The sequence below is a fragment of the Scomber scombrus genome, unplaced genomic scaffold (genome assembly GCF_963691925.1).
Source record: "Scomber scombrus unplaced genomic scaffold, fScoSco1.1 SCAFFOLD_190, whole genome shotgun sequence".
In the NCBI taxonomy this organism is placed as follows: Eukaryota; Metazoa; Chordata; class Actinopteri; order Scombriformes; family Scombridae; genus Scomber; species Scomber scombrus.
Window position 1 is genome coordinate 56012 of NW_026910126.1, and position 11489 is coordinate 67500.

At 39.2% G+C, this 11489-nt stretch overlaps 2 protein-coding genes and 1 long non-coding RNA gene across 3 annotated transcripts in view; 2 read left to right on the forward strand and 1 right to left on the reverse strand.

Moving 5' to 3' along the window:
* Positions 1–325: 325 nt before the first annotated feature.
* Positions 326–1374, reverse strand: LOC133976753 (MATH and LRR domain-containing protein PFE0570w). Its single transcript, XM_062414956.1, has one exon. The coding sequence runs from the start codon at positions 1127–1129 to the stop codon at positions 644–646; it is 486 nt and encodes a 161-aa protein (XP_062270940.1). The 5' UTR covers positions 1130–1374; the 3' UTR covers positions 326–643.
* Positions 1375–1771: 397 nt separating this feature from the next.
* LOC133976751 (lysosomal enzyme trafficking factor-like) lies at positions 1772–3393 on the forward strand. Its single transcript, XM_062414954.1, has 2 exons — positions 1772–1904; positions 2757–3393. Exons 1-2 carry the CDS (start codon positions 1844–1846, stop codon positions 3146–3148), a joined length of 453 nt encoding a protein of 150 aa, XP_062270938.1. The 5' UTR covers positions 1772–1843; the 3' UTR covers positions 3149–3393.
* A 3109-nt stretch (positions 3394–6502) lies between these two features.
* The window catches only part of LOC133976755 (uncharacterized), a 9735-nt gene continuing 4748 nt past the window's right edge, over positions 6503–11489 (forward strand). The window contains exons 1-2 of the long non-coding RNA XR_009924884.1: positions 6503–6647; positions 9932–10054. This is a non-coding gene — a long non-coding RNA (uncharacterized LOC133976755). The remainder of the gene's footprint in view (positions 6648–9931; positions 10055–11489) is intronic.

Sequence of the window (11489 nt, forward strand, 5' to 3'; positions counted from 1 at the left end):
ATCTGAGATTAAAAGTTAAATTAACATTTTACTGAGAAAGAAGTTGTGTTTTTAGATTTGGTGTTGATATGTTGGTTACATATGATGGTTTGATGTTTATATATATATATATACATACATACTTACATATATACAGTCAGGTCCATAAATATTTGGACATTGACACATCAAGATGTGCTTTAAGCTCAGACTTTGAGCTTTAGTTATTTAACCAGGTGAACGGTGTAGGGTTAGGGTATGTATATATATATATATATGTGTGTGAACGGTGTAGGAGTTACAACACATTGTTTATGTGCCTTCCAACATTTTAAGGGACCAAAAGTAATTGGACAAACTAACATAATCATAAATCAAATTGTCACTTTTTAATACTTTGCAGTCAATGACAGCCTGAAGTCTGAACCCATAGACATCACCAGACGCTGGGCTTGGTCCCTGGCTTCGGGTCATTGTCCATCTGCCTTGTGAAGTGCCTCCAATGAGCAGATAATATTGCCTGAAACACTTTGTCAGCAGTCACATCATCAATAAATATAAGAGATCCAGTTCCACACCATTACACCAGCACCATGCTGATCTGGAGCAGTCCCTTCTACATACTCTTCTCTTTCCATCATTCTGGTACAAGTTGATCTTTATGTCATCTGTCCATAAGAAACCCTGCACAGACTCTTTTAGATGTTTCTTGACAAACTCGTCTTGCCTTCCTGTTTTTGAGGCTCACTAATGGTTTACAGCTTGTGGTGAAACCTCCTGGAGAGAGTTCCTGATCTGAACTGTTGTGAAGGGTTTTGTTGACGAGGGAAAGGATTCGTCTGTCTTCCAGGTCTTCCAGGTCTTCCAGGTCTTCCAGGTCTTCCAGGTCTTCCAGGTCATCCAGGTCTTCCAGGTCTTCCAGGTCTTCCAGGTCTTCCAGGTCTTCCAGGTCATCCAGGTCTTCCAGGTCTTCCAGGTCGTCCAGGTCTTCCAGGTCTTCCAGGTCTTCCAGGTCTTCCAGGTCATCCAGGTCTTCCAGGTCTTCCAGGTCTTCCAGGTCATCCAGGTCTTCCAGGTCTTTTGGTGTCGCTGAACTCACCAGTGCGTTCTCTCTTTTTAAGAATGTACCAAACAGTTGATTGGGCCTCATGTCTCTCTGATGGGTTTATTGATGGCTTGCTTCACTGATTCAGCAGATTCCAGATGAATATACCAGCTGAGTCGTCAACTGTCCCTTTAAATGTTGGAAGGCACATAAACGATGTGTTCTACACCGTTCACCTGGTTGGGATTAAATAACTAAAACTCAAAGTCTGCAATTAAAATCCATTGTGGTGTTTTACAGCTGGAATGCTGACGATGGTGTCCAAATAATTATGGACCTGACTGTGTATATATGTGTGTGTGTATAATATATATATATATATATATATATATATATATATATATATATATATATATATATTATACACACACACATATATATATATGTGTGTATATATATACACACATATATATATATTTATATTTATATACACACATATTATTGGTTGTGGTGCCTTCACTGCCTCAGCAGATAAATAAATGTGTGAAACTTCAACATTAAATGATTTTGTTACAAAATGAATCATTACTGTCTTCACTTTATAAACACACACACACACACATATACACACACACACAGACACACATATACACACACACACATACACACACACACACACACACAGACACACATATAAATGTTTGTAATGTGAGTGTGTATGTGTGTGTGTCTCAACTACTACAACTCAATACGTCAGGCTCTCTGACATCATCAGTGTGTGTCAGGTGACAAAACAGAAGGAGAGAGGAGACTTCCTGGATGTGTGATGGATTAAAAACCAGAGAAAACATTTTAATAAGAAAAAATCAGCGAAGGGAAGGTAAGCTAACAGGCTGCAGCAGGCTAACAGGCTGCTAACAGGCTGCAGCAGGCTGCTAACACGCTGCTAACAGGCTGCTAACAGGCTGCAGCAGGCTGCTAACAGGCTGCAGCAGGCTGCTAACAGGCTACTAACAGGCTGCAGCAGGCTAACAGGCTGCTAACAGGCTGCAGCAGGCTGCTAACAGGCTGCTAACAGGCTGCAGCAGGCTAACAGGCTGCAGCAGGCTGCTAACAGGCTGCTAACAGGCTGCTAACAGGCTGATAACAGGCTACTAACAGGCTGCAGCAGGCTAACAGGCTACTAACAGGCTGCAGCAGGCTAACAGGCTGCTAACAGGCTACTAACAGGCTGCAGCAGGCTAACAGGCTGCTAACAGGCTACTAACAGGCTGCAGCAGGCTAACAGGCTGCTAACAGGCTACTAACAGGCTGCAGCAGGCTAACAGGCTACTAACAGGCTGCTAACAGGCTACTAACAGGCTGCAGCAGGCTAACAGGCTGCAGCAGGCTAACAGGCTACTAACAGGCTGCAGCAGGCTAACAGGCTGCAGCAGGCTGCTAACAGGCTGCAAACAGGCTAACTATATCTGATTATTGATTATTGATCCCCAGTATGGAGCATGTATTGATTATTGATCCCCAGTATGGAGCATGTATTGATTATTGATTATTGATCCCCAGTATGGAGCATGTATTGATTATTGATCCCCAGTATGGAGCATGTATTGATTATTGATCCCCAGTATGGAGCATGTATTGATTATTGATCCCCAGTATGGAGCATGTATTGATGATTGATTATTGATCCCCAGTATGGAGCATGTATTGATTATTGATTATTGATCCCCAGTATGGAGGATGATGAACTTCCGCCAGAGGCTGTGCTGGGTGTGCGTGGCGCTCTTCCTGCTGCTCAGCGTGTTTTTGGTGTATTTCGTGTTTGAGGTGCAGCGCTTCAGTTCTGAGCACGTGCAGAAGGCAGCGAGCGGCTCGTCGGCGCCGCCGGATGTCAGCTGGTCTCAGAGTTTTGGCGCCCGGCTGGCTCCGCTTCCTGTGTGGATGTGGGCGTGGCTGTTCCTGCTGCCGTACCTGCAGCTCTTCCTCTTCCTGTTCTCGTGCACGAGGGCGGACCCTCGCGCCGTCGGTTACTGCGTACTTCCTGTCTGCCTCGCGCTGCTCTGCAGCCGCCGCCACGCGGTGAGCAAGCCGTCCAATCACAGCGGGCCGCTCATAGACACGTAGATGGGCAGGGCCATCGCGGGACGCCACCGCTGACTGAACTGTTTGTGATGTCACTTCCTGTGTGCCTTTGACAGAATCCTGCTCTGTGATTGGCTGGAGCAGCATCAGTACTGTTGCTATGCTAACCGGTAGCTAAGCTGTTGATCGAGCCAATCAGAGGGCAGTATTCTCTGCGACTACTTTTCTGTAATATCACGAGTCACATGACGTACACTGTTTCCATGACAACTTTATTCTGTCAATAAAATGAAAAAAATCAAATAAAGTTTTTACAAAGTGAAAAAGTTTCATTTTACATTAGTGACCTCACCTGTCCCCTCCTGACCCTCACCTGTCCCCTCCTGACCCTCACCTGTCCCCTCCTAACCCTCACCTGTCCCCTCCTAACCCTCACCTGTCCCCTCCTGACCCTCACCTGTCCCCTCCTGACCCCTTCTGACCCTCACCTGTCCCCTCCTGACCCTCACCTGTCCCCTCCTAACCCTCACCTGTCCCATCCTAACCCTCACCTGTCCCATCCTGACCCTCACCTGTCCCCTCCTGACCCTCACCTGTCCCCTCCTGACCCTCACCTGTCCCCTTCTGACCCGTCCCCTCCTGACCCTCACCTGTCCCCTCCTGACCCTCACCTGTCCCCTCCTGACCCCTTCTGACCCTCAACTGTCTCATCCTAACCCTCACCTGTCCCCTCCTGACCCTCACCTGTCCCCTTCTGACCCTCACCTGTCCCCTCCTGACCCCTTCTGACCCTCAACTGTCTCATCCTAACCCTCACCTGTCCCCTCCTGACCCTCACCTGTCCCCTCCTGACCCTCACCTGTCCCAGTCAGACTCTGACACACATTTAACATCAGGTTTTATTTTTCATTTGAAGCTGCTTCATGTCTTACTGATCTACTATCAGTCGTCAGGTGATCAGTCATCAGGTGATCAGTCATCAGGTGATCAGGTGATCAGTCGTCAGGTGATCAGTCATCAGGTGATCAGTCATCAGGTGATCAGGTGATCAGTCGTCAGGTGATCAGTCATCAGGTGATCAGGTGATCAGTCGTCAGGTGATCAGTCATCAGGTGATCAGTCATCAGGTGATCAGGTGATCAGTCGTCAGGTGATCAGTCATCAGGTGATCAGTCATCAGGTGATCAGTCATCAGGTGATCAGTCATCAGGTGATCAGTCATCAGGTGATCAGTCATCAGGTGATCAGTCATCAGGTGATCAGGTGATCAGTCATCAGGTGATCAGCCATCAGGTGATCAGTCGTCAGGTGATCAGGTGATCAGCCATCAGGTGATCAGTCATCAGGTGATCAGGTGATCAGTCATCAGGTGATCAGTCGTCAGGTGATCAGGTGATCAGTCGTCAGGTGATCAGGTGATCAGTTGTCAGGTGATCAGGTGATCAGTCGTCAGGTGATCAGTCATCAGGTGATCAGTCATCAGGTGATCAGGTCCTGGATCTTTTAACTGGGGGATCTTCTTCATCTTCTTCATCAGCGTCATCTTCATCACCTGCAGCAGGTAAACCAGGTGATGTAAGCAGTAACCATGACAACCAGACCTTTATATCTGATTTAATCAATAACCCTCATGTCAACGTTAATATCCTTTAACAGACATCTCTGTGAGTCCTAACACTGACCAGCTGTGAAACACCATGCTGGGTCTAAACCTGTTCGTTGAAGCTTTGGCATAAAGTTTATTTTGTAATAATTTGAAACTCTTAAAATTCTAATTATCTAAATTTTTGAGAGCATTGAGAGTTCGATTGCTAAAAGCTGAATATGTGCTTTATCCTTCATGTTAAACCCTAACATGTTATTTAACTTTATGTGGAGGAACAAAAAGCACTATATTAAAACATCAGTAATAATAAGAGTGGCTTTAACCTTTTAGACTTTTACACCTTAAATAAAACATTCATAATAAATTGGATAAAACTAGAAATCAAGAACTCGTCTTCAGTTTGGAACTTCATACCAAATGTTGTTTTCTCTAAATTAAGAAGCCAACATTTCTTTTTATTTTGTAATTCTAATGTTGAACCTTCATAAACAGACTCTTGGTCATTGATGTACAAACATAGATCAATAAAGACTAATCCTAATTGTTGAACTCAGATGGATCATTAATGATTTAATCCCTATTAATGGCTTTATTATGGTTATAAATGGAGTAATTAAGTTATTTAAAAGAATCCACCATTATTACACCAGGCAGTAGTAGTTAGTTAGTACTAACCCTAACCCTTTATTAATAACCTGGACTGGAAAAGATAATAAAATGAGAGAAGTATCTTTCAGATGGAAACCCTGAAGATGTTTTTACCAAATTATGGGAAGATATTTGCAACTTGATTTCTTCTTGTTTTGAACATATATTGTTTGGCTTGGTTGATTATCCATCTGCCAAAAAACAACAGTTTTATATCATTAATATTATTATACATTTAGCCAAATGGCATATCCAAAAATGTCGATACACTAATCAAAAGCCTCTCCTCTCCAGGCCAAACTATATATTAAACTATTATATATATACCATTCCACTAATATAAAAGCCATTAAGACTCTTTTTAATGTGTTTGTGTAATATGATATTCTGAATGTGTGTAGCGCCCCCTGGCGGTTGTCATCACACTATTGTTTTGCACTGTACTGCATTGTATTCCTTAATAAAGATTTTTTTGGGGAAAAAAAACAAACAAATCCTTCTCATTGATGACGTCAGACGGCTCACCTTCTGCGCATGCTCCGCAGGTTTTTTCCCGCTCCACCAGCTCGCTGAGGAGTCTCGAGACTTCGGGGCTGAGCTCGCGCATCCCGCGGATCAGTGACGTCAGCATACTCTCTACGTTCACGGAGATTTTCTGCGCGTGCCCGTTTCTGTCCCGAAGCTCCGCGCGCACCGCACATCCCGCAGCGTCCGTCATCTTCTGCACGCGCTGTCTGCTGCGTGCTGTCGTCACGCAGTATCGGAGGAAGTGACGTAATCTCAAGTAGTTTATTTAAAAAAAAAAGTAAATCAAACTTTATTAGCATTTGAAGACAAAACAAAAAAACACAACATGTTAATATTAATATATATTATATAGATCAATTATATATTATATAGATCAATTATATATCATAGATTAAATATACATTATATAGATTAATTATATATCATATAGATTAAATATATTATATAAATTAAATATGTATTAAATATATTTATATATTATTTACATGTTGTTATAATTTGTTCTTGTTAATAAAGTTAAACACTTTAATACTTTGAACATTTTTAAATAAAGTTCTATTTAGTTTTAACCACGTGACCCTGAGTGGCGCCAAATACGATCTGCGGAAGTAAACCGGATGTTGTCATCCGCGCTAGCAGCAGCAGCTAACATCATACGGAGCTAATTATCAGTTATTATCAGTTATAATCGATCAATACTGATCATCATTGATCATCACTGATTGGCTGGTTCGGGCGGAGCAGTTCCAGTTTGACTCGGTGAGTTAGCATTAGCACGCAGCAGATTCACATTCATATAAACTGTGGGAGCTAACTGTGGCTAACGGCTGAAGCTAACTGAGGCTAACGGCTCAAACTAACTGAGGCTAACGGCTCAAGCTAACTGAGGCTAACGACTAAAGCTAACTGAGGCTAACGGCTCAAGCTAACTGAGGTTAACGACTCAAGCTAACTGAGGCTAACGACTGAAGCTAACTGAGGCAAACGGCTGAAGCTAACTGAGGCTAACGGCTCAAACTAACTGAGGCTAACGGCTCAAGCTAACTGAGGCTAACGGCTCAAGCTAACTGAGGTTAACGACTCAAGCTAACTGAGGCTAACGGCTGAAGCTAACGCTGATCAATATGTGGTGATGTCATTAATTACTAACAGCTGATTGGCTGATTTCTCATCTTATAGCAGGAGGTCAGATAGAGGTCTGTGATTGGCTGGATCAGATAGAGGTCTGCGATTGGCTGGAAGCAGTAAACAGCCTGTTGCTGGGTTAATCAGCTAAAGGACTGGTACATTATATAATATACCTAACCCTAACCCATATATATTATATAACATATATAACCCATATATATTATATATTATATAACATATATAACATCCTGTTACTAAGGACAGATTGATCTAATAAGAAGGCGCTAACTGAGTCTCAGAGACAGGATGAAGTTAATTCTTTAAGGTCGACAGTATAAATAAATATCAGGTTTAACACAGTTTCTAAGTTTCCTGTTAGAAGATAAATCAGCTTATTGAGGGCAGGAGGTGATTCATTTTGTCCCTAATAGTTAATTTTATCATAACCACAGAGTTATTGGATCAGTTATGACTCTTTACAATAAACCTTGGCCTGTTTTCATTCTATTAGTGAAGAGTTACAGAACTTCTTATAGACTCAGTCAGACTCTTCTAGTTTAGTAGCCATATTCTTTCTAATTAACACGTTTGCTTTAATTGTTTAGAGACTGAAACCACAGAGCTGTTCTCTGTTTTATTATCTTCTTCTTTAAAGGAGCGATGGAGTCCAGCGTTGCTCTCAGTCTGTCACACAAACCCAGACATACTTACTAACATATAGGGGATATATCTAGAGGTCCAAACTAAACTAAGGTTGTAAACAAAAAGCAGCAAAGAGACTTTACAGATCACTTCCACTGGATTCCTCCATAATGTTTCAGCAGCTGATTGTGACAGCATAGGGTTAGGGTTAGTGGGTTAGGGTTAGTGGGTTAGGCATAGTGGGTTAGGGTTAGTGGGTTAGTGGGTTAGTGGGTTAGTGGGTTAGGCATAGTGGGTTAGGCATAGTGGGTTAGTGGGTTAGGGTTAGTGGGTTAGGGTTAGTGGGTTAGTGGGTTAGGCATAGTGGGTTAGGGTTAGTGGGTTAGGGTTAGTGGGTTAGTGGGTTAGTGGGTTAGGCATAGTGGGTTAGGGTTAGTGGGTTAGGCATAGTGGGTTAGGGTTAGTGGGTTAGGGTTAGTGGGTTAGTGGGTTAGTGGGTTAGGCATAGTGGGTTAGGGTTAGTGGGTTAGGCATAGTGGGTTAGGCATAGTGGGTTAGGGTTAGTGGGTTAGGGTTAGTGGGTTAGGGTTAGCGGGTTAGGCATAGCGGGTTAGGCATAGCGGGTTAGGCATAGCGGGTTAGGCATAGCGGGTTAGGCATAGCGGGTTAGGCATAGTGGGTTAGGGTTAGGCATAGTGGGTTAGGCATAGTGGGTTAGGCATAGCGGGTTAGGCATAGTGGGTTAGGGTTAGTGGGTTAGGGTTAGGCATAGTGGGTTAGGCATAGCGGGTTAGGCATAGTGGGTTATGCATAGTGGGTTAGGGTTAGTGGGTTAGGGTTAGGCATAGCGGGTTAGGCATAGTGGGTTATGCATAGTGGGTTAGGGTTAGTGGGTTAGGGTTAGGCATAGCGGGTTAGGCATAGTGGGTTAGGCATAGTGGGTTAGGCATAGCGGGTTAGGCATAGTGGGTTAGGCATAGTGGGTTAGGCATAGTGGGTTAGGCATAGTGGGTTAGGCATAGTGGGTTAGGGTTAGTGGGTTAGGCATAGTGGGTTAGGCATAGCGAGTTAGGCATAGTGGGTTAGGCATAGTGGGTTAGGCATAGTGGGTTAGGCATAGTGGGTTAGGCATAGTGGGTTAGGCATAGTGGGTTAGGGTTAGCGGGTTAGGCATAGTGGGTTAGGCATAGTGGGTTAGGGTTAGGCATAGCGAGTTAGGCATAGTGGGTTAGGCATAGTGGGTTAGGCATAGTGGGTTAGGCATAGTGGGTTAGGCATAGTGGGTTAGGCATAGTGGGTTAGGCATAGCGGGTTAGGCATAGTGGGTTAGGGTTAGTGGGTTAGGCATAGCGGGTTAGGGTTAGCGGGTTAGGCATAGTGGGTTAGGGTTAGTGGGTTAGGGTTAGTGGGTTAGGCATAGTGGGTTAGGCATAGTGGGTTAGGCATAGCGGGTTAGGCATAGTGGGTTAGGGTTAGTGGGTTAGGCATAGTGGGTTAGGGTTAGCGGGTTAGGCATAGCGGGTTAGGGTTAGCGGGTTAGGCATAGTGGGTTAGGCATAGTGGGTTAGGCATAGCGAGTTAGGCATAGTGGGTTAGGCATAGTGGGTTAGGCATAGTGGGTTAGGCATAGTGGGTTAGGCATAGTGGGTTAGGCATAGTGGGTTAGGCATAGCGGGTTAGGCATAGTGGGTTAGGGTTAGTGGGTTAGGCATAGCGGGTTAGGGTTAGCGGGTTAGGCATAGTGGGTTAGGGTTAGTGGGTTAGGGTTAGTGGGTTAGGCATAGTGGGTTAGGCATAGTGGGTTAGGCATAGCGGGTTAGGCATAGTGGGTTAGGGTTAGTGGGTTAGGCATAGTGGGTTAGGGTTAGCGGGTTAGGCATAGCGGGTTAGGGTTAGCGGGTTAGGTTACTTAGCACTACTTAGAAGTACTTAGCAGTACTTAGAAGTACTTAGCACTACTTAGCATTACTTAGCACTACTTAGCAGTACTTAGCATTACTTAGCACTAATTAGCACTAATTAGCATTAATTAGCATTACTTAGCACTAATTAGCATTACTTAGCATTACTTAGCACTAATTAGCATTAATTAGCATTACTTAGCACTAATTAGCATTACTTATTTATTTATTTATTGTCACACTAAGGTCTGTTGCAATGTAGCTTGAATGTTATTCTCCCTTGTAAGTCGCTTTGGATAAAAGCGTCTGCTAAATGACTAAATGTCAATGTGTGTGTGTGTGTGTGTGTGTGTGTGTGTGTGTGTGTTGCAGGTGATGATGTCAGAGGAGCAGACAGTGTCTCTGGTCGACGTCCTGGAGGAAGATGAGGAATTGGAGGAAGAAGCTTCAGCTGTGTTGGCAGGAAGTGACTCTGATCACTGCTCGTACCCCGAGGTTATATTTATATATACTATATATTATATATTATATATTTATATATACTATCTATTATATATTATATATTATATATTATATATTTATATATACTATCTATTATATATTATATATTATATATTATATTTATATATACTATATATTATATATTATATATAATATATACTAACTATTATTTATTATATATTATATATACTATCTATTATATATTATATATACTATCTATAATATATTATATATTATATATTATATATACTATCTATTATATATTATATATACTATCTATTATATATTATATATACTATCTATTATATATTATATATTATATATACTATCTATTATATATTATATATACTATCTATTATATATTATATATTATATATACTAACTATTATATATTATATATTATATATACTATCTATTATATATTATATATACTATCTATTATATATTATATATACTAACTATTATATATTATATATACTATCTATTATATATTATATATTATATATTATATATTATATATTATATATACTATCTATTATATATTATATATTATATATTATTTATTATATATTATATATTATTTATTATATATTTATATATACTATCTATTATATATTATATATTATATATACTATTTATTATATATTATATATACTATCTATTATATATTATATATTATATATACTATTTATTATATATTATATATACTATCTATTATATATTATATATTATATATACTATTTATTATATATTATATATACTATCTATTATATATTATATATTATATATTATATATACTATCTATTATATATTATATATTATATATACTATTTATTATATATTATATATACTATCTATTATATATTATATATACTATCTATTATATATTATATATACTATCTATTATATATTATATATACTATCTATTATATATTATATATACTATCTATTATATATTATATATTATATATACTATTTATTATATATTATATATACTATCTATTATATATTATATATTATATATTATATATACTATTTATTATATATTATATATACTATCTATTATATATTATATATTATATATACTATCTATTATATATTATATATTATATATACTATCTATTATATATTATATATTATATATACTATCTATTATATATTATATATTATATATACTATCTATTATATATTATATATTATATATACTATCTATTATATATTATATATTATATATACTATCTATTATATATTATATATTATATATTATATATACTATCTATTATATATTATATATTATATATACTATCTATTATATATTATATATACTATCTATTATATATTATATATTATATATACTATTTATTATATATTATATATACTATCTATTATATATTATATATTATATATACTATTTATTATATATTATATA

What these genes read in the sequence shown, in the direction of transcription:
- LOC133976753 (XM_062414956.1), bottom strand. Translation starts at nt 1,129, where the DNA reads ATGAGGCCCAATCAACTGTTTGGTACATTCTTAAAAAGAGAGAACGCA.
- LOC133976751 (XM_062414954.1), top strand. Translation starts at nt 1,844, where the DNA reads ATGTGTGATGGATTAAAAACCAGAGAAAACATTTTAATAAGAAAAAAT. An exon ending in AAAAAATCAGCGAAGGGAAG is followed by an intron (nt 1,905 to 2,756) that starts GTAAGCTAACAG and finishes ATTGATCCCCAG; the next exon opens with TATGGAGGATGATGAACTTC.